Source organism: Salmo trutta, chromosome 7 (genome assembly GCF_901001165.1).
Source record: "Salmo trutta chromosome 7, fSalTru1.1, whole genome shotgun sequence".
Taxonomy (NCBI): Eukaryota; Metazoa; Chordata; class Actinopteri; order Salmoniformes; family Salmonidae; genus Salmo; species Salmo trutta.
The window spans coordinates 59,185,830-59,209,540 of NC_042963.1; the positions used below are offsets into that span (position 1 = coordinate 59,185,830).

A 23,711-nucleotide genomic window follows, 5' to 3' on the forward strand; every position below is an offset into this window, starting at 1 on the left:
TACCTGGGGCCCATAGGGAATAGGGTTTGGGACACAGCCCTGGTATCAGAGGAACCATTATAAGTACAAAGGTCAGTGATGTTGACTGCCAATCCTCTACTTCAGCTGTAGTTTACTGGAGACAACACCCGTCATTCACTCTGCTGAAGACTAGAGAGAACACACAGACAACATCATGAAACAAATGGTCATATTTGGGGTTTTTGTTTTTGCTACATTCTACATGGTTCACACTGAAGGTAGGTTCAATCATTTAGTATTTATGTGTGACTACCTCAGTCAGTATTTATGTGTGACTACCTCAGTCAGTATTTATGTGTGACTACCTCAGTCAGTATTTATGTGTGACTACCTCAGTCAGTGCTCTGTCTGTACATCTGAAATGAATAAGCATTTTGAGACTATGATTTCATCAAATAAGTCTACCGTTCTCTGCTTATAAAGTTTATAAAGTTGTCTTATAACTCTTCTTTTACAATGTTTTTGTTCTAGCATCAAACGCTTGTAACGTTTTTCAATTAGTTGTACTCCTCTTCCACTTGAAATAAGGGAGGCCTGTCTGTGCTTCCCTTCAACTTCACTTGAGTTTGGGAGGGAGGGCAAAAACAGTCCACACATTTGATTCAATATAGAAAATATGACAATATTTTACAATAATATTTATGAATTGAATCAATGAATGAAGTTACTCATGTTTCAATATGTTATCCATTCTAAGATTCTGCATTTATAGTAACACTGTAACTAATATAGAACAGGGAGGTCAAAGGTTGTTCTCTTCAAATCCTTTATGACCCGTGACAGTATCAGTCTGACAACATGGCGGTTTCACTGACAGTTGAAGGCTTTACTTTAGATCAAGACGTAATAAAATAAAGACAAGCACTAATTCTCATTTGTTTCCGTTTCAAATGTTTTTATTCTGAAGCAGTTGAATATAGTATACATTGTACAGTGAAATATGAATGCTTCGTACTCATCTGCTTTGATGGGCGTTGATGAAGTATTGAAGTTTTACCTTTCGACCTTGTGGGCCATAACCAACACCAGAGTAGTGCTAAGTCCAGGTCGCATGGTGTAAATCTGAGAATCATCAAGGCTACGATGAAAAGAAGGTGGTTTGTTGTTGAAAGTTGTTGTCCTACAGTTAAAGAGTCAGAGTTTACAGAGAATGCTACTTCCTGTATTTGAAATGTTTTATGACCATTTAAAGCTAGGAACAATCATTTGCCCAACAATGATAGCGACATATTGAGCAAACTGAGAGTGTCACATGGGTTTCTGCCATGAAGGGACTCAACAACCTCAAATCTACCCCAGACTGGGACCACAGCTAATTGTTACAGACCTTAATACCATCAGGATAGTTAGTTGGGCTGTGGTTGCTGGATGAGAAGGGGTTACGGTCAATAAGATACAGGGAAGTTGTGCTGTGGCTGCAGGCTGGATGGTTTGACCTGGTTCAGTTTGCAGCATGGTGTTCTGATCCTCTCCGGAGGTCTAGACCATCTTGGTTTCAGCTCTCTGGAGGTCTAGACCATCTTGGTTTCAGCTCTCTCTGGAGGTCTAGACCATCTTGGTTTCAGCTCTCTGGAGGTCTAGACCATCTTGGTTTCAGTTCTCTGGAGGTCTAGACCATCTTGGTTTCAGTTCTCTGGAGGTCTAGACCATCTTGGTTTCAGCTCTCTGGAGGTCTAGACCATCTTGGTTTCAGTTCTCTGGAGGTCTAGACCATCTTGTTTTCAGCTCTCTCTGGAGGTCTAGACCATCTTGGTTTCAGCTCTCTCTGGAGGTCTAGACCATCTTTGTTTCAGTTCTCTGGAGGTCTAGACCATCTTGGTTTCAGCTCTCTGGAGGTCTAGACCATCTTGGTTTCAGTTCTCTGGAGGTCTAGACCATCTTGTTTTCAGCTCTCTCTGGAGGGCTAGACCATCTTGGTTTCAGCTCTCTCTGGAGGTCTAGACCATCTTGGTTTCAGCTCTCTGGAGGTCTAGACCATCTTGGTTTCAGTTCTCTGGAGGTCTAGACCATCTTGGTTTCAGCTCTCTCTGGAGGTCTAGACCATCTTGGTTTCAGCTCTCTCTGGAGGTCTAGACCATCTTGGTTTCAGCTCTCTGGAGGTCTAGACCATCTTGGTTTCAGCTCTCTCTGGAGGTCTAGACCCTCTTGGTTTCAGCTCTCTCTGGAGGTCTAGACCATCTTGGTTTCAGCTCTCTCTGGAGGTCTAGACCATCTTGGTTTCAGCTCTCTGGAGGTCTAGACCATCTTGGTTTCAGCTCTCTCTGGAGGTCTAGACCATCTTGGTTTCAGCTCTCTGGAGGTCTAGACCATCTTGGTTTCAGCTCTCTGGAGGTCTAGACCATCTTGGTTTCAGCTCTCTCTGGAGGTCTAGACCATCTTGGTTTCAGCTCTCTCTGGAGTTCTAGACCATCTTGGTTTCAGTTCTCTGGAGGTCTAGACCATCTTGGCAAAAGGATATCTTTCTACCAATGGAATCTGTGTTGCATTGTAAGGGATTGGATGGAATCTTTGTTGCACTATATGGGATTGGATACATACGTCCATAACTCTCTCGTTACCATAGAAAAATAATTAGACCATACATATGTCTCTGTGCTGGACACCCTCAGGTTGACCTGCTTTAAAAACAAGAAGCCAGAAACCCTCTAGACTGCTATATTGAAAACGTGGGACTGAGGAGGGAGTTGAGGGTGGGACTGAGGAGGGAGTTGAGGGTGGGACTGAGGAGGGAGTGGTGAAACTGTAGATGACATTATGTTTACATCCATCATAAAAACTAGGAGTGGGCCTCTCTGGTGACAGAGTTAGTTAAACATTTACATTCTCAACATATTGCACGATAATCATCTGCACCCAATCGTAGTGAATGTATGTAGTGCATACTCAATCGTAGTGCATGTATTGTTTGAAGTGCATATTGTTTGTCTGTCTAATTCTCCCCCTCATACTGGGACATTACAACATTAGTAATACAAGTGGTATACAAGTGCAATTTTCATCTTAAAATATTATATTTTTCTAAATGCATCCAACCCCTAAATGTGTTCTGTCTGCTCAGTTCTCTCTACCTCTCTGTTCTAATGTATCTCCATCTCTCCATGGTCCAGCAGCACACAGGATGTTCTCAGTTCTCTCTCCCTCTCTGTTCTAATGTATCTCCATCTCTCCATGGTCCAGCAGCACACAGGATGTTCTCAGTTCTCTCTACCTCTCTGTTCTAATGTATCTCCATCTCTCCATGGTCCAGCAGCACACAGGAATTTCTCAGTTCTCTCTACCTCTCTGTTCTAATGTATCTCCATCTCTCCATGGTCCAGCAGCACACAGGATGTTCTCAGTTCTCTCTACCTCTCTGTTCTAATGTATCTCCATCTCTCCATGGTCCAGCAGCACACAGGATGTTCTCAGTTCTCTCTACCTCTCTGTTCTAATGTATCTCCATCTCTCCATGGTCCAGCAGCACACAGGATGTTCTCAGTTCTCTCTCCCTCTCTGTTCTAATGTATCTCCATCTCTCCATGGTCCAGCAGCACACAGGATGTTCTCAGTTCTCTCTACCTCTCTGTTCTAATGTATCTCCATCTCTCCATGGTCCAGCAGCACACAGGATGTTCTCAGTTCTCTCTACCTCTCTGTTCTAATGTATCTCCATCTCTCCATGGTCCAGCAGCACACAGGATGTTCTCAGTTCTCTCTACAAGTCTTTTGTACATTTTCCTTTTATCTTCTATGGTCCAACAGCGTACTGTAGTCTATGTTCTAACCCTTCTTCTCTCTCTCCATTTTTCTCTGTGTTCCAACAGCATACTCTTTCCTACCACAGGACGTGGGTACAGTCCCCTCTCCTCTCTACAGTGTTCTGTTCTTGTCTTCTAATCCCTCTCCTCTCCTCTCCTCTCCTCTCCTCTCCTCTCCTCTCCTCTCCTCTCCTCTTCTCTCCACAGAGCACTGTTTCCTACCACAGGATGAGGGTACAGCTCCAGCCTCAGGAGCAGATGACTTCCAGATCCTGCTGTATTATGACACAGCCAAAGACCTGTGCTACCCCTTCAAGTACCTGGGGGAGGGGGGCAACGCTAACCGCTTCACCCTGGAGAAGCTCTGTATGAGGAACTGTTCCAAAAAGGCAGAGGAGACCTATCCCATGGATGGTGAGACAGCACACATTTAGAACTGATAGCATTTTAGCAACATGATTATAATCTGTTCATATAAATCCCCGCGAAAAATATTACGCCTATTTTTTTATTATTCTCTGACAAGTGAGCAGTTAGATATGGTCATGTTTACATGTTCATCAATTCATTGAATGTTTGGTAATGACATATAGAAAGGCATTTGTGATTCTATATCAACAAACGTTGACACTATATCTGACCAAATGGTGGAAGACAAGCATTGTAATTTTGAATTCCGTAAAGTCAGTGTGGAAGAGGTGAAAAAATGATTGTTATCTATCAACAATGACAAGCCACCTGGGTCTGACAACTTGGATGGAAAATTACTGAGGATAATAGCGGACGATATTGCCACATCTTCAATTTAAGCCTACTAGAAAATGCGTGCCCTCAGGACTGGAGGGAAGCAGAAGTAATTCCGCTACCCAAGAATTGTAAAGCCCCCATTACTGGCTCAAATAGCCGACCAATCAGCCAGTTACAGTAAACAAATTGATAAGAGACTCTCAGCACGCTTGTAGGTAAGGACACTCAACAAGCACAGCACTTACACAAAATACTGATGATTGGCTGAAAGAAAATGATGATAAAAAGATTGTGTGGGCTGTCTTGTTAGACTTCAGTGCAGCTTTTGACATTATCAATCATGGTCTGATGCTGTAAAAACGTATGGGTTATGGCTTAACACCCCCTGTTATATTATGGATAAAGAGTTACCTGTCTAACAGAACACAGAGGGTGTTCTTTAATGGAAGCCTCTCCAACATAATCAGGAATTCTCCAGGGCAGCTGTCTAGGCCCATTACTTTTTCCAAACTTTACTAATGACATGCCAATGGCTTTCAGTAAAGCAAGCGTGTCTATGTATGCGGATGACTCAACACTATGTACGTCAGCAACTACAGCGACTGAAATGACAACACTTAATAAAGGGCTGCTATTAGTTTCAGAATGGTTGGCAATGAATAAATTAGTCCTAAATATTTCAAAAACTAAAAGCATTGTATTTGGGACAAATCATTCACTGAACCCTAAACTAAATCTTGTAATGAATATTGTGGAAATTGAGCAAATTGAGGAGACTAAACTGCTTGGAGTAACCTTGGATTGTAAACTGTCATGGTCAAAACATATTGATTCAACAGTAGCTAGAATGGGGAGAAGTCTGTCCACAATCAAGTGCTGCTTTGCATTCTTAACAGCATTATCAACAAGGCAGGTCATACAGGCCCTAGTTATGTCAACCTGGACTATTGTTCAGTCGTGTGGTCAGGTGCCACAAAAAAAGGACTCAGGAAAATTGCAATTGACTCAGAACAGGGCAGCACGGCTGGTCCTTGGATGTACACAGAGAGCTAATATTAATAATATGCATGTCAATCTCTCCTGGCTGAAAGTGGAGGAGAAATTGACTTCATCACTACTTTTATTTATGAGATGTATTGACATGTTGAATGTACCGAACTGTTTGTCTAAACTACTGGCACACAGCTCGGACACCCATGCATACCCCACAAGACATGCTACAAGAGGTCTCTTTACAGTCCCCAAGTCCAGAACAGACTATGAGAGGCACACAGTACTACATAGAGCCATGACTACATGGAACTCTATTCTACATCATTTAACTCATGCAAGCAATAAAAATTGATTTAAAAAACTGATAAAAATACACCTCACGGAACAGCGGGGACTGTGAAGCAACACGCACATGCATACAAACACATGGTAACATACGCACTCTCAACGTCAACAGTGAAGAGGCGACTCCGGGATGCTGGCCTTCTAGGCAGAGTTCCTCTGTCCAGTGTCTGTGTTCTTTTGCCCATCTTAATCTTTTATTTTTATTGGCCAGTCTGAGATATGGCTTTTTCTTTGTAACTCTGCCTAGAAGGCCAGCATCCCAGAGTCACCTCTTCACTGTTGACGTTGAGACTGGTGTTTTGCGGGTACTATTTAATGAAGCTGCCAGTTGAGGATTTGTGAGGAGTCTGTTTCTCAAACTAGACACTCTAATGTACTTGTCCTCTTGCTCAGTTGTGCACCGGGGCCTCCCACTCCTCTTTCTATTCTGGCTAGTGCCAGTTTGCGCTGCTCTAGTAGTACATAGCGTTGTACAAGATCTTCAGTTTCTTAGCAATTTCTCGCATGGAATAGCCTTCATTTCGCAGAACAAGAATAGACTGACGAGTTTCAGAAGAAATGTCTTTGTTTCTAGCCTGTAATCGAACCCACAAATGCTGATGCTCCAGATACTCAACTAGTCTAAAGAAGGCCAGTTTTATTGCAGTTTTCAGCTGTGCTAACATAATTGCAAAAGGGTTTTGTAATGATCAATTAGCCTTTTAAAATGATAAACTTGGATTAGCTAATACAACGTGCCATTGGAACACAGGAGTGATGGTTGCTCATAATGGGCCTCTGTACGCCTATGTAGATATTCCATAAAAAAATATGCCGTTTCCAGCTACAATAGTCATTTACAACATTAACAATTATTTTAATGGACAAAAAATGTGCTTTTCTTTCAAAACAAGGACATTTCTAAGTGACCACAAACTTTTGAATGGTAGTGTATGTGGTAGTAGAGTAGGGGCCTGAGGGCACACACGTAGTGTGTTTTGAAAACTGTTGTGAATGTAGTATAATGTTTTTAGAATTGTGTAACTGCCTTAATTTTGCTGGACCCAACTGCAGCATCTCTGTAGCCAACGGAAAACGATAAAAGGGTAAAATGTCTAACTTTAGGCTCCATGTTTTTAGCTTGCTAAATAAATATCTAGCTTCATAATTAGATACGCTAGCCCAGGTGTGTCAAACTCAATCAGCACACAGACCATATTGAAAAAAAACATAACGAATTCGCGGGCCAGACATAGCCCATTTGTTGTTGTTTTTTAAAACGTGAAACTGCGACCCAAACTGGCCATTGTTTTATTGGAAAAAAATGTGTGCCTTTATAATGCCCACTTATGTACAAAGGACACAGTATATAGCATTTTAAAATATAAAACAAAAGAGATAAATAATAATTGTCCAGCCTTTGCTGCTTTGCTTGCAGATGTGCATAATTGTCACAGGCGTCGGAAGGATTAGACCAAGGCGCAGCGTGTATAGCGCTCATCTTCTTTTATTTTAAAGAAAACACTTAAACAAAAAATAATCAAACGACAAACAACAGTTCCGTAAGGTACAACGACTATACGGAAAACAACCACCCACAACCCACAGGAAAGAAACGGCTGCCTAAGTTTGGCTTCCAATCAGAGACAATGAAAGACACCTGCCTCTGATTGGAAACCATACTCTGCCACACATAGAAAATGAACATAGAAAATGAAAACTAGAACAAATCCCCATGAAACAAACCAACCCCAAAACACACAAAACAACACCCCCTGCCACGACCTGACCATACTACAATGACAAATGACCCCTTATACTGGTAAGGACGTGACAATAATATGCTGCGACCCTAATCAAAAAGTATTTAATAACTAAAAAAAAAAAAAAAAAACAAGCTATAGGTTGTTGTAACATTTAAACATAAAACATGTTTTACATTTTTTTGCACTGCCTGGATTATCGGTGTGGTTGAATGCAGCATTGTTGTATGATGCTCTCCACATGTATAATAGTTGAGTAAACAGCCTAGGCCACTGCTCTAATAGGCTGACACATTTCTCCTTTGCGTGGTGTTTTGTTGTAGGTTAACTTTTTTGGTTAATAATCGTAAAGCTTTAAAAACCAAAGCCAGACTGCAACATTAGTAGCCTAGCTAGGACTGTGGATTGCGTCTGTACACTTTCCCTCTGCTGCGTACTGACGCACGACACACGAAAGCAGCGCAATTGAAGTTGATTTCACCGATGAGATCGCATCAGAAAGTAATTTCATGATCTCACTACAATACATTTTAATAGGAAGTTAGCAAAAATAGATAAGATTTTGCTACCATGGAAAGGTAAATACCTGTCTATTAGTGGAGAAATCCCCCTGATTAGATCTTTAGTCATATCCCAGTTCACCCTGATTAACTCTTTAGTCATATCCCAGTTTACCCTGATTAACTCTCTAGTCATATCCCAGTTTACCCTGATTAACTCTCTAGTCATATCCCAGTTTACCCTGATTAACTCTCTAGTCATATCCCAGTTTACCCTGATTAACTCTTTAGTTATATCCCAGTTTAACCTGATTAGCTCTCTAGTCATATCCCAGTTTACCCTCATTAACTCTTTAGTCATATCCCAGTTTACCCTGATTAGCTCTTTAATCGTATCCCAGTTTACCCTGATTAACTCTTTAGTCATATCCCAGTTTACCCTGATTAACTCTCGAGTCATATCCCAGTTTACCCTGATTAACTCTCTAGTCATATCCCAGTTTACCCTCATTAACTCTTTAGTCATATCCCAGTTTACCCTGATTAACTCTTTAGTTATATACCAGTTTAACCTGATTAGCTCTCTAGTCATATCCCAGTTTACCCTCATTAACTCTTTAGTCATATCCCAGTTTACCCTGATTAACTCTTTAGTCATGTATCCCAGTTTACCCTGATTAACTCTCTAGTCATATCCCAGTTTACCCTGATTAACTATTTAGTCATATCCCAGTTTACCCTGATTAACTCTCTAGTCATATCCCAGTTTACCCTGATTAACTCTTTAGTTATATCCCAGTTTACCCTGATTATCCCAGTTTACCCTGATTAACTCTTTAGTAATATCCCAGTTTACCCTGATTAACTCTCTAGTCATATCCCAGTTTACCCTGATTAACTCTTTAGTCATATCCCAGTTTACCCTGATTATCCCAGTTTACCCTGATTAACTCTTTAGTCATATCCCAGTTTACCCTGATTAACTCTTTAGTCATATCCCAGTTTACCTCTTTAGTCATATCCCAGTTTACCCTGATTAACCCTTTAGTCATATCCCAGTTTACCCTGATTAACTCTTTAGTCATATCCCAGTTTACCCTGATTATCCCAGTTTACCCTGATTAACTCTTTAGCCATATCCCAGTTAACCTCTTTAGTCATATCCCAGTTTACCCTGATTAACTCTTTAGTCATATCCCAGTTTACCTCTTTAGTCATATCCCAGTTTACCTCTTTAGTCATATCCCAGTTTACCTCTTTAGTCATATCCCAGTTGACCTCTTTAGTCATATCCCAGTTTACCCTGATTATCCCAGTTTACCCTGATTAACTCTTTAGTCATGTGTCCCAGTTTACCTATTTGCTTATGGCCTTGCCTGCACCTAGCGACCTGTTAACAATGAAAAATATTCCATTGTATTTGGAGCGGCAAACTAGATCAAATTAAACTAGACTATTTATATAATAAATATTAATTTGGAGGGCAGATATTATTAAATATTAAAGCAGTAGACCTCTCACTAAATCCAAACTGGTTCTCTCAGATTAGTAATGTCTCACCCCATGTTCAAGAATGGCCTTTTTCCTTTTATTCAGATTGCAACCTCTCACTTTTGGTTATTTGAAAAGGAAATATTCTCCAAATATCTCTATTTTTAAAATAAGCCATAGAATATTGGTTGCAATTTCAGTTTAATCCACCAGAAAAGACAGAACAAATAATCCAACAAATATTATGATTAAACCCAAATAAACTAATTGATTAAAATAAAAAAATTAAAAGGTATAATCTTTGTAAATGATATCATAAATAAGACTGGTGGAGTTATGTCACACATACAGCTAACATAAATATATGGAAATGTCTGCTCTACCCAACATTACAACCAATTAATTGCAACATTACCGAACAAATGGAAGAGGCAGGGCGAGGGCGAAGTAGGCCAGGGCCAGGGCGAAGTAGGCATCGAGCCGGAAGGGGTGATGCCAACCCTGCGCTCAAGACCGCCAGTGCGCCTCTACGGTCCGGTGTTTCCCGCCATACGCACTAGCATGGAGGTGCGTGTCTCCAGGTTGACACGTCCAGTACCAGCCCCACGCATCAGGCGTCTAGTGCGTCAGCCCAGCCTCGCCAGTCAAGAGTCACCTGAGCTGCCCGCCAGTCAAGAGTCGCCTGAGCTGCCCGCCAGTCAAGAGTCGCCTGAGCTGCCCGCCAGTCAAGAGTCGACTGAGCTGCCCGCCAGTCAAGAGTCGCCTGAGCTGCCCGCCAGTCAAGAGTCGCCTGAGCTGCCCGCCAGTCAAGAGTCGCCTGAGCTGCCCGCCAGTCAAGAGTCGCCTGAGCTGCCCGCCAGTCAAGAGTCGCCTGAGCTGCCCGCCAGTCAAGAGTCGCCTGAGCTGCCCGCCAGTCAGGAGTCGCCTGAGCTGCCCGCCAATCAGGAGTCGCCTGAGCTGCCCGCCAGTCAGGAGTCGCCTGAGCTGCCCGCCAGTCAGGAGCCGCCTGAGCTGCCCGCCAGTCAGGAGCCGCCTGAGCTGCCCGCCAGTCAGGAGCCGCCTGAGCTGCCCGCCAGTCAGGAGCCGCCTGAGCGGCCCGCCAGTCAGGAGCCGCCTGAGCTGCCCGCCAGTCAGGAGCCGCCTGAGCTGCCCGCCAGTCAGGAGCCGCCTGAGCGGCCCGCCAGTCAGGAGCCGCCTGAGCGGCCCGCCAGTCAGGAGCCGCCTGAGCGGCCCGCCAGACAGGAGCCGCCTGAGCGGCCCGCCAGACAGGAGCCGCCAGAGCGGCCCGACTGCCCGGAGCCGCCAGAGCTGCCCGCCAGTCAGGAGTCGCCTGAGCTGCCCGCCAGTCAGGAGTCGCCTGAGCTGCCCGCCAGTCAGGAGCCGCCTGAGTGGCCCGCCAGTCAGGAGCCGCCAGAGCGGCCCGCCAGACAGGAGCCGCCAGAGCGGCCCGACTGCCCGGAGCCGCCAGATCGGCCCGACTGCCCGGAGCCGCCAGAGCGGCCCTCCTGTCCTCCGGCCCAGCCCGAGCGGCCCTCCTGTCCTCCGGCCCAGCCCGAGCGGCCCTCCTGTCCTCCGGCCCAGCCCGAGCGGTCCATCTGCCAGGGTCAGCCTGAGTGGCCCGTCTGCCCGGCGCAGCTATCGGCGCCGCCGAAGTGGGCGACGCCGAAGGTGGAGCGAGGTCCACGTCCACCTCCAGGATGGGTGGGTTGGGGAGGGAGGGTGTAGCACAGTGCCGTCGTTGACGGCAGCCACCCTCCCTTCCCTCCCTTATTGTTTAGGGGTTATTTTTTATTGGTTTTGTTGGGGTTACATTTTTTTGGTGTTTTCTGTTGTTAGGTGCATTCTGGGGTCTGCACCTTGAGGGGGGGGTACTGTCACGTCCTGACCAGCAGAGGGAGGTATGGTATCAGTTTTGGGTCAGGATGTGGCAGGGTTTTTGTATGTTAAGGGGTTTGTGTTGGTGATTAGACTCCCAATTGAAGGCAGGTGTGTTGAGTGGCCTTTGATTGGGAGTTCTATATAGTGGTGTGTGTTTTTCTTTGGGGTTGTGGGTAGTTGTTTTTGCACTGCGTTTAATAGCCTGCAGAACTGTTGCACTGTCGTCTTATTGTTTTGTCAAGTGGATGCTTTACTACTTTTTCTTTGAAATTAAAATATGAGTATCCATATTCCCGCTGCGTCTTGGTCCTCTTCTCTCCACTACGACATTTTTTGTGACCGGAACTTCTTTGTTGGCCCTGCATTAAAGACCATAACTGGTTAAAGAAAATTGTGATAAAAAAAGTGTACCAGTTTAATTTAAGGACCAAAAAATTGACAGCTTTGCCATATAGATTGCAAAATAGTTAGGAAGAGATTTTCAATTTATCAATGGTTTATGGTACTGATACGCAAAACGACACCTGATTCAAAGCGTAGATAAATGTACATTTAAATTATCATACAAAATTCTTCCAACCAATATAATGTTATACATAAACTCAGCAAAAAAAGAAACGTCCCTTTTTCAGGACCCTGTCTTTTCAACATCAGAGATCTTCATTGTAAAGGGTTTAAACACCGTTTCCCATGCTTGTTAAATGAACCATAAACAATTAATGAACATGTAACGGTTGTTACTAACAGCTTACAGACGGTAGGCAATTAAGGTCACAGTTATGAAAACTTAGGACACTAAAGAGGCCTTTCTACTGACTCTGAAAAACACCAAAAGAAAGATGCCCAGGGTCCCTGCTCATCTGTGTGAACGTGCCTTAGGCATGCTGCAAGGAGGCATGAGGACTGCAGATGTGGCCAGGGCAATAAATTGCAATGTCCGTACTGTGAGTCGCCTAAGACAGCGCTACAAGGAGACAGGACGGACAGCTGATCGTCCTAGCAGTGGCAGACCACGTGTAACAACACCTACACAGGATCGGTACATCCGAACGGTACATCCGAACATCACACCTGCGGGACAGGTACAGGATGGCAACAACAACTGCCGAGTTACACCAGGAATGCACAATCCCTCCATCAGTGCTTAGACTGTCCGCAATAGGCTGAGAGAGGCTGGACTGAGGGCTTGTTGGCCTGTTGTAAGGCAGTTCCTCATCAGACATCACAAGCAACAACGTCGCTTATGGGCACAAACCCACCGTTGCTGGACGAGACAGGACTGGCAAAGTGCTCTTCACTGACAAGTCATGGTTTTGTCTCACCAGGGGGCGATGGTTGGATTTGCGTTTATCGTCGAAGGAATGAGCATTACACCGAGGCCTGTACTCTGGAGTGGGATCGATTTGGAGGTGGAGGGTCCGTCATGGTCTGGGGCGGTGTGTCACAGCATCATTGGACTGAGCTTGTTGTCTTGGGAGGCAATCTCAACGCTGTGCTTTACAGAGAAGACATCCTCCTCCCTCATGTGGTACCCTTCCTGCAGGCTCATCCTGTCATGACTCTCCAGCATCACAATGCCACCAGCCATACTGCTCGTTCTGTGCATGCTTTCCTGCAATACAGGAATGTCAGTGTTCTACCATGGCCAGCGAAGAGCCCAGATCTCAATCCCAATGATTGAGCACGTCTGGGACCTGTTGGATCGGAGGATGAGGGCTAGGGCCATTCCCCCCAGAAATGTCTGGGAACTTGCAGGTGCCTTGGTGGAAGAGTGGGGTAACATATCCCAGCAAGAACTGGCAAATCTGGTGCAGACCATGAGGAGGAGATGCATTGCAGTACTTAATGCAGCTGGTGGCCACACCGGACAGTGACTGTTACTTTGGATTTTGATTCCCCTGTTGTTCAGGGACATATTATTCCATTTCTGTTAGTCACATGTCTGTGGAACTTGTTCAGTTTATCTCTCAGTTGTTGATTCTTGCTATGTCCATACAAATATTTACACATGGGCTAGGCATCCCGCCAGCGAGACACCTGTCGACAACTTCCGGTGAAATTGGAGGGCGCACAATTCAAATAAATAATCATAAAAATTATGGATATTAAACATTTAGGTACATACAAGTGTCTTATATCGGTTAAAAGCTTAAATTCTTGTTAATCTAACTGCATTGTCCGATTTACAATAGGCTTTAGTCAAAGCATGCCATGCGATTGTTTGAGGATGGCATCCCACATCAAAATATTTTTCAACCACCACAGGTTTCATAAATTCACAAATAGCGATTAAATATTCACTTACTTTTTGAAAATCTTCCTCTGATTTGCAATCCAAAGGGTCCCAGCTACAACATGTAGTGTCGTTTTGTTAGATAAAATCCTTCTTTATATCCCAAAAAGTCAATTTAGTTGGCGCCATCGATTTGAGTAATCCACTCATTCAACATGGAGAGAAAGAAATCCAAAAAACTACACCTAAACTTTGTTTTTAACAAGTCACAATATGTTTCTATTTATTCCTCACGTACCCTAAAATGTAATTAAACTATAATATTTCATACTAAGAGAAGTATGTTCAATAGGAAAGCAAAATTGGCAGGGGGGCATCCTATTCGTCGCTCAAACACGATTTCCAAACGGTTGTCATCGTACTAAAACTCATATTTATTCTTCATTATTCAAGTTACAAGCCTGAAACCTTGAACAACGACTGCTGACATCTAGTGGAAGCCATAGGAATTGCAATCTGGGATTGCATATGACCCTATGCTTTCCATTGTAAGAGCATGGGCTCTCAAAAAAAAGACATCCAGTTGGTTTTTCTTTGGATTTTCTCCAACATATCAATTGTGTTATAATCTCAAGCATTATTTTAACATTTCTACAAACTTCAAAGTGTTTTCCAGGCTTCCGGGCCTGAGTAACAGGCAGTTTACTGTGGGGACGTCGATCAGTCTGAAATGGAGAAAAAAGGACCCTAGACTGAAGAAGTTAAGTTTGCTGAAAATAAACGCAGTTGAAAGTGAGAGGACGTTTCCTTTTTTTGCTAAGGTTATGAGGGATACAACCATCCCAGCTCTGCAGATTTTGCTGCAAAGAGACAGAATCATTAGATCGTTTGTTTTGGTACTATCCGTAAGTAGCTTGTTTTTGGTCACAGGAATGGCTGAAAAATTGCAACATTTACCTGGAGCTAACTCTACAAATAGCACTGCTGGGTGACTACTTGTAGCAACAACAAAACATCTTTAGTTTACATTCTGTTCTATGATAATAGAAAGGTTCAGAACTTTTGTGAAACATCACAGCACAGTTGAAAAATATATGGAATATAGAATAAAACAATTGAGATAGATGGGAGGGTTTGAGTGGAGATGAAGGATGGGACTAAAAACAAGATAACTTATGTAAAATATACTCTGTCTGTAAAATGTACACTACCGGGTCAAAAGTTTTAGAACACCTACCCATTCAAGGGTTTTTATTCTTTTTTTTACTATTTTCTGCATTGTATAATAATAGTGAAGACATCAAAACTATGAAATAACACATATGAAATCATGTAGTAACCAAAAAAGTGTTAAACAAATCCAAATATATTTTAGATTTTAGATTCTTCAAAGTAGCCACCCTTTGCCTTGATGACAGCTTTGCACACTCTTGGCATTATCTCAACCAGCTTCATAAGGTAGTCACCTGGAATGCATTTCAATTAACAGGTGTGCCTTGTTTAAAGATAATTTGTGGAATTTTCTTTCCATCTTAATGCATTTGAGCCAATCAGTTGTGTTGTGACAAGGTAGGGGTGGTATACAGAAGATAGCTCTATTTGGTAAAAGACCAAGTCATATTATGGCAAGAGCAGCTCAAATAAGCAAAGAGAAACAACAGTCCATCATTACTTTAAGACATGAAGATAAGTCAATATGGAACATTTCAAGAACTTTGAACGTTTGTTCAAGTGCAGTCGCAAATACCATCAAGCGCTATGATGAAACTGGCTCTCATGAGGACTGCCACAGGAAAGGAAGACCCAGAGTTACCTCTGCTGCAGAGGATACATTCAGTAGAGTTACCAGCCTCAGAAATTGCAGCTCAAATTAATTATTCCCAGAGTTCAAGTAACAGACACATCTCAACATCAACTGTTCAGACAAGACTGCCCGAATCAGGCCTTCATGGTCGAATTGCTGCAAAGAAACCACTACTAAAGGGCATCAATAAGAAGAAGAGACTTACTTGCTTGGGCCAAGAAACACGAGCAATGGACATTAGACCGGTGGAAATCTGTCCTTTGGTCTGATGAGTCCAAATTTGGTTCCAACCACGTGTCTTTATGATACTCAGAGTAGGTGAATGGATGATCTCTGCATGTGTGGTTCCCACCGTGAAGCATGGAGGAGGAGGTGTGATGGTGTGGGGGGTGCTTTGCTGGTGACACTGTCTGTGATTTATTTAGATTTCAAGGCACACTTAACCAGTATGGCTACCACAGCATTCTGCAGCGATACGCCATCCTATCTGCTTTGCGCTTAGTGGGACTAGCATTTGTTTTTCAACAGGACAATGACCTAAAACACACCTCCAGGCTGCGTAAGGGCTATTTGACCAAGGAGGAGAGTGATGGAGTGCTGCATCAGATGACCTGGCCTCCACAATCACCCGACCTCAACCCAGTTGAGATGGTTTGGGATGAGTTAGACCGCAGAGTGAAGGAAAAGCTGCCAACAGGTGCTCAGCATATGTGGGAACTCCTTCAAAACTGTTGGAAAAGCATCCAAGAGTATGGAAAGCTGTCAACCCAATTGAGATGGTAAAAATAGAGCAAAGCCCTTGAATGAGCAGGAGTGTCCAAACTGTTGTCGGTAGTGTAGTTAGTATACCAGAACCAGTCCAGACCCTGTCCTCTAATATAGATAGTATACCAGAACCAGTCCAGACCCTGTCCTCTAATATAGATAGTATACCAGAACCAGTCCAGACCCTGTACTCTAATATAGGTAGTATACCAGAACCAGTCCAGACCCTGTCCTCTAATATAGATAGTATACCAGAACCAGTCCAGACCCTGTCCTCTAATATAGATAGTATACCAGAACCAGTCCAGACCCTGTCCTCTTAATGTGAAATTTCTGCCAAGGATACACAGTTAGCATAGTAGGTCCATTGGACACAGTATTCTGGCTACTATTTTAATCATAATAGTAAATACAGACTGAATGTATACTTGTAATACCCAACATAGTATAACCCATTCAAGACTCTGCCCCTGTAATGTGTAATGTCTGTCAAGACAGTCTACTGTGCATCTGCAGATATCGTGAACGTAGCGTTCAGGTTATTACAGCACAGAAAACATCCTTTGTTGTGGTGTGGTCATAAACAAGGACTTTATTGTGGTGTGGTCATAAACAAGGACTTTACTGTGGTGTGGTCATAAACAAGGACTTTATTGTGGTGTGGTCATAAACAAGGACTTTACTGTGGTGTGGTCATAAACAAGGACTTTATTGTGGTGTGGTCATAAACAAGGACTTTACTGTGGTGTGGTCATAAACAAGGACTTTATTGTGGTGTGGTCATAAACAAGGACTTTACTGTGGTGTGGTCATAAACAAGGACTTTATTGTGGTGTGGTCATAAACAAGGACTTTATTGTGGTGTGGTCATAAACAAGGACTTTATTGTGGTCATAAACAAGGACTTTATTGTGGTGTGGTCATAAACAAGGACTTTATTGTGGTGTGGTCATAAACAAGGACTTTGTTGTGGTGTGGTCATAAACAAGGACTTTATTGTGGTCATAAACAAGGACTTTATTGTGGTCATAAACAAGGACTTTATTGTGGTGTGGTCATAAACAAGGACTTTATTGTGGTGTGGTCATAAACAAGGACTTTATTGTGGTCATAAACAAGGACTTTATTGTGGTCATAAACAAGGACTTTATTGTGGTCATAAACAAGGACTTTATTGTGGTCATAAACAAGGACTTTATTGTGGTGTGGTCATAAACAAGGACTTTATTGTGGTGTGGTCATAAACAAGGACTTTATTGTGGTCATAAACAAGGACTTTATTCTGGTCATAAACAAGGACTTTATTGTGGTCATAAACAAGGACTTTATTGTGGTGTGGTCATAAACAAGGACTTTATTGTGGTGTGGTCATAAACCCTTTGGAGTAGTGTATGTATTGCGGAAGAGGTTTTCATTGCTCTGTGACTCAGCAGGGAGAGAGGGAGAGATGGAGGGAGAGATGGAGGGAGAGATGGAGGGAGAGAGAGAGGGAGAGATGGAGGGAGAGATGGAGGGAGAGATGGAGGGAGAGATGGAGGGAGAGATGGAGAGAGAGATGGAGAGATGGAGGGAGAGATGGAGGGAGAGATGGAGAGAGAGATGGAGAGATGGAGGGAGAGATGGAGGGAGAGAGAGAGGGAGAGAGAGAGGGAGAGATGGAGGGAGAGAGAGAGGGAGAGATGGAGGGAGAGATGGAGGAGAGATGGAGGGAGAGATGGAGGGAGAGATGGAGGGAGAGATGGAGGGAGAGATGGAGGGAGAGAGAGAGAGAGATGGAGGGAGAGAGAGATGGAGGGAGGGAGAGATGGAGGGAGAGATGGAGGGAGAGAGAGGGGGAGAGAGGGAGGGAGAGAGAGCGAGATCAGGAGGGAGGGAGAGGGAGAGGGAGAGATGGAGGGAGAGATAGAGGGAGAGAGATGAGGGAAAGAGGGAAAGATAGAGAGAGAGAGAGAGATCAGGAGGGAGGGAGGGGGAGAGGGAGAGAGAGAAATAAGTAACTAATACAAAGATCAGTATAGAACTCAGGGATTACATTATAAAGAACTAATGCAACTGTGTTCAAATGTGGGGCTGTGCATTTTACCATAATTGCAATGTGCCACCATGTGGCAAAACATAGTACTACATCCTCTACAATAAAATGTGAGGACAACTTTGTATTGGACAAATATAACTATGATCAGTATAAGTATTGATCCGTGTGAAACCTCAGAATTGAACATATACGGTAGTCCCATCCTCTGAAAACATGTGGTCTCTCCCCCATGATTAATAGCTCTCTCATGGTCTGTTCTGTTGTGCTCGTGAACACATCTCAGTGTGTAATTAATGCTATCTCTCCGTACCCAACCCTTGTCCTTCCCCAGAGACAACAGCCTGCCACTTCCAGAAGGCTCTGGGTGAATGCTTCGGCACCTACCTGCGTTATTACTACGACCCCATCCATGGGAAGTGTAAGAAGTTCCACTGGACTGGCTGTGTGGGGAATGGGAACAGGTTCATCGACCATCAGGCCTGCAACGCCACCTGCGCTGGGATTCATGGTGAGATGACATGACATAAAATGACACAGCATTACATAGCATAACAAAACATTTGTTAATGAATGATGAAATATCAAATATTCTTGTAGTTTTCAATGATACTGAAAACTAACTACAGATTAATGTCATGTTGAATAATAAACTGATATTATAGTATCTATAATAATATGATATAATTTCTATAATAATCTGATATTATAATATCTATAATAATCTGATATTATAGTATCTATAATATTCTGATATTATAATATCTGTAATATTCTGATATTATAATATCTATAATATTCTGATATTATAGTATCTATAATAATATGATATAATTTCTATAATAATTTCTATAATAATCTGATATTATAATATCTATAATAATCTGATAATATCATTTCTATAATAATCTAATATTATAATATCTATGTTAATCGAATACTATAATATCTATCATCTGATATTATAAGTTCTATAACAATCTGATGTTAGGTCTATAATAACCTGATATTATAATTTCTATAATATTCTGATATTATAATATCTCTAATAATCTGATATTATAATATCTATAATAATCTCATATTATAATATCTATAATAATCTGATATTATAATATCTATAATAATCTCATATTATAATATCTATAATCTGATAAAATTTCTATAACAATCTGATATAATATCTATAATAATCTGATATTATAATATCTATCATAATCATCTGATATTAGAATTTCTATAACAATCTGATTTTATGAATCTATAATCTGATAATATAATATCTGTAATAATATGATCATATCTATAATAATCTGATATTATAATATCTATAATATGATATTATGATTTCTATAACAATCTGATGTTATGTCTAAAAATCTGATATAATATCTATAATTTTCTGATATTATAATTTCTTTAATAATCTGATATTATAATATCTATAATATGATATTATGATTTCTATAACAATCTGATGTTATGTCTTTAAAAATCTGATGTAATTTCTATAATAATCTGATATTATAATATCTATAATAATCTGATATTATGTTGTCTATAATATTTCTGACATGTTCTGTCATCAGATGAGGGTACAGAAAAGGAGGAGGATGAACCCGATACTCCTGTTGGTGAGTAGAGAAATACTCTACATGACCAAATGAATGTGGACACCTGTCAAACATCTCATTCCAAAATCATGGTCATTAATATGGAGTTGGTCCCCCCTTTGCTGCTATAACAGCCTCCGCTCTTCTGGGAAGGCTTTCCACTAGATGTTGGAACATTGCTGCGGGGACTTGCTTCCATTTAGCCACAAGAGCATTAGTGAGGTCAGGGACTTGCTTCCATTCAGCCACAAGAGCATTAGTGAGGTCAGGGACTTGCTTCCATTCAGCCACAGGAGCATTAGTGAGGTCGAGCAGTGTTCTCGATGTTATACACCTGTCAGGAAACAGATGTCGCTGAAATAGTCCTTTAGGTGCCTTTTGGCAAACTCCAAGTGGGCTGTCATGTGCCTTTTACTGAGGAGTGGCTTCCGTCTGGCCACTCTACCATAAAGACCTGATTGGTGGAGTGCTGCAGAGATGGTTGTCCTTCTGGAAGGTTCTCCCATCTCCATAGAGCAACTCTGGAGCTCTGTCAGAGGGACCATCGGGTTCTTGGTCACCTCCCTGACCAAGGCCCTTCTCTCCCGATTGCTTAGTTTGGCTGGTCGGCCAGCTCTAGGAAGAGTCTTGATGGTTCCAAACTGTGGGACCTTATATAGACAGGTGTGTGCCTTTCCAAATCATGTCCAATCAGTTGAATTTACCACAGGTGGATTCCAAACAAGTTGTAGAAACATCTCAAGGATGATCAATGAAAACAGTATGCACCTGAGCTCAATTTCGAGTCTCATGTTCAAGTCTCATATATTAGTTTTTACACATTTGCAAAAATTCTAAAAACCTTTTTTCACTTTGTCATTATGGGGTATTGTGTGTAGATTAATGAGAAAAATAAATAATTTAATCAATTTTAGAATAACGCTGTTAACCTCTCTTGGGTATGTGGGACGTGACCGTCCCACCTGCGGGACACACTATTCAACAGCCAGTGAAATAACAGGGTGGCAAATTGAAAACCACCAAAGTCTCATAATTCACATTTCTCACACATACACGTGTTATACACCATTTTATAGATAAGACTCTCGCTAATCCAACCACATTGTCCATTTTCAAAAAGGCTTTACGGCGAAAGCAACACATTAGATTATGTTAGGACATCACCTTGACAAGAAAAACCACACAGCCATTTTCCTAGCAAGGAAAGGCGTCACAAAAAACAGAAATACAGCTAAAATTAAGCACTAACCTTTGATGATCTTCATCAGATGGCACACATACGACTTCATGTTACACAATACATGTATGTTTTGCTTGATAAAGTTCATATTTATATCCAAAAACCCCATTTTACATTGGCCCGTAATGTTCAGAAATGTTTTTCCTTCAAAAACTTCCGGTGAATGAGCACATTAATTTATAGAAATACTCATAATAAACGTTGATAAAATATTAAACTGTTATTCAAAGAATTATAGATAAACATCTCCTTAATGCAACCGCTGTGACAGATTTCAAAAAAGCTTCACGGGGAAAGCACACTTTGCAATAATCTGAGTACAGCGTTCAGACAACAACAGCAGGCAATACAGATACCCGCCATTTTGGAGTCATCTAAAATCATAAATAGCATTATAAATATTCCCTTACCTTTGATGATCTTCATCAGAATGCACTCCCAGGAATCCTAGGTCCACAATAAATGTTGTTTTGTTCGATAGAGTCCATAATTTATGTCCAAATACCTCCAAATGTAGGAAGCGCGCCGAGAATTTCACGACGAAAAGTCAAAAAAAGTTATATTTACATTCTTAGAAACATCAAACAATGTATAGCATCAATCTTTAGGGCCTTTTCAACATAAAACTTCAAACAATATTCCAACTGGACGATTCCAATGTCTTGAAAAATGTAATGGAACACAGCTAAGTCTCACGTGGAAGCGCGCCAATGAAGTCATGTCCTTTCCTGAGTCAACAACTTCCAACTCCCTTTGTTCGCTCTCTGTTCACCATAGAAGCCTGGAACAGATTTCTAAAGACTGTTGATATCTAGTGGAAGCCTTAGGGTTCATTTTGCACTTCCTAAGTCACTGTATACTGTAAAGGCAATCACTTGAAAAACTTCAAGCCTCAGATTTCCCACTTCCTGGTTGGATTTTTCTCAGGGTTTTGCCTGCCATATGAGTTCCGTTATACTCACAGACATCCTTCAAACAGTTTTAGAAACATCAGAGTGTTGTCTATCCAAATCTACTAATACTATGCATATCCTACCTTCTGAGTCTGAGTAGCAGGCAGTTTAATTTGGGCACGCCTTTCATCCGGACGTCAAAATACTGTCCCCTACCCTAGAGAAGTTAAGTAACAAAATGTGGAAAAAGTCAAGGGTTTGAATATGTTCCTAAGGCACTGTATAGTGTAGGTCTATTAAAAAACAATGTACTGTAGGCCTGTTCAACAGTTTGGACTTACTATTCATTTCTTACTGTATCTTCTGTTAATTAAACACTGACCTGTTATTCTGTTTCCTGCAGCCATGATTCTAGGAGTGGTGTTTGGGATCACTGGAGCAATACTCATCATAGTCATTGTTGTCCTGGCCATGCAGAGCAAGTAAGTACACTATTCATCATTCTCTTCTGTTAGGAAACTAGAAGAACAGGAAAATTAGAATTACTCAGTTTGTTCTATTTGAGTTTTTTAGCATAATTATGCTACAAATAACTAACTGTTCTTTTATATCAAATATCAGGAAGAATCACAAAAGTGAACTAAAGAAAGTGAAAGAAGTCAAGCAGGAGACACCACTGCAAGAAGAACCAATTGAGATGGCGTAGAGAAGACAACCGTGAAAGGAAATTAGAATGACTAGAACGCATGATTCAAGTCAACATCCATGATGAGTTGACGGGCAGCCATATTGAGTGTACCAATGCCAGTCATTCTTATTGTAGGGGAAAAACCAGCTAGGGCCCTCACCTGAATGGCCCCTCTCAGGGTGATATAGAGTAACAATGGCCTACAGTTGCAACTAACAAACTTAAAATTCAATATAATATTTACCTAATTTGTTGTTATCAGACTATTCACAAAAAAATACAAATCTGGGTTGACAATATCGTATCTGACTTCCCCCTCACAAATGTATGCCAGGCTATTTTCCTCATGGTTATGTTTGACATCTCAGTTATTTTACAACATTTATAATGTTTTTTGTACACTCTCCTTTTTTACAATAAGAATGTATGTTTATTTCAGGTAAATTTGGTAACTACTCAAATATTCTCCACAGATTTGAAAGAATAATTACTATTCTTTATTAATTAGATTCAAGTTTGCATTGTCTGTTATTGAACTACTGAGTGTGCAACAAGATTTTTCAGATATTTTAATAGTTTTTAATGTGTTGTCTTTTATGTGCTACGATAGGTTTGTGTTTGGTCTGTATCAACATTATAATAATAATATCAACATTATAATAATAATATCAACATTATAATAATAATAATATCAACATTCACATGGGTTTGTAGAAGCTACTAAATGGTATGTTTTTGTAGGACATGATATGAGAATAAACCAATACACTGTTTGAAAACATTTAGTCTTTCATGGGACTGCTATGACATTGTCCTGGGCCAGGTTATCACCACCGATAGCGAGGGTGTCCAACAAGGGAGGTTTTCCTGCCCAACAAGGTGTTCCTGCCAACAAGGGGGTTGTTCCTGTCCAACAAGGGGGTTGTTCCTGTCCAACAAGGGGGTTGTTCCTGTTCAACAAGGGGGTTGTTCCTGTCCAACAAGGGGGT

General features: G+C 41.7%; 1 protein-coding gene across 1 annotated transcript; it reads left to right on the forward strand.

Annotated features, from left to right (window-relative positions):
- Nucleotides 1-86: 86 nt before the first annotated feature.
- LOC115197751 (boophilin-G2) lies at nucleotides 87-23,490 on the forward strand. The gene is made up of 6 exons (XM_029759552.1): nucleotides 87-239; nucleotides 3,966-4,172; nucleotides 18,623-18,799; nucleotides 19,878-19,922; nucleotides 22,438-22,516; nucleotides 22,656-23,490. Exons 1-6 carry the CDS (start codon nucleotides 176-178, stop codon nucleotides 22,738-22,740), a joined length of 657 nt encoding a protein of 218 aa, XP_029615412.1. The 5' UTR covers nucleotides 87-175; the 3' UTR covers nucleotides 22,741-23,490.
- The last annotated feature ends 221 nt before the right edge of the window (nucleotides 23,491-23,711 follow it).

What these genes read in the sequence shown, in the direction of transcription:
- LOC115197751 (XM_029759552.1), top strand. Translation starts at nt 176, where the DNA reads ATGAAACAAATGGTCATATTTGGGGTTTTTGTTTTTGCTACATTCTAC. An exon ending in CACCTGCGCTGGGATTCATG is followed by an intron (nt 18,800 to 19,877) that starts GTGAGATGACAT and finishes TTCTGTCATCAG; the next exon opens with ATGAGGGTACAGAAAAGGAG. An exon ending in GTCCTGGCCATGCAGAGCAA is followed by an intron (nt 22,517 to 22,655) that starts GTAAGTACACTA and finishes ATCAAATATCAG; the next exon opens with GAAGAATCACAAAAGTGAAC.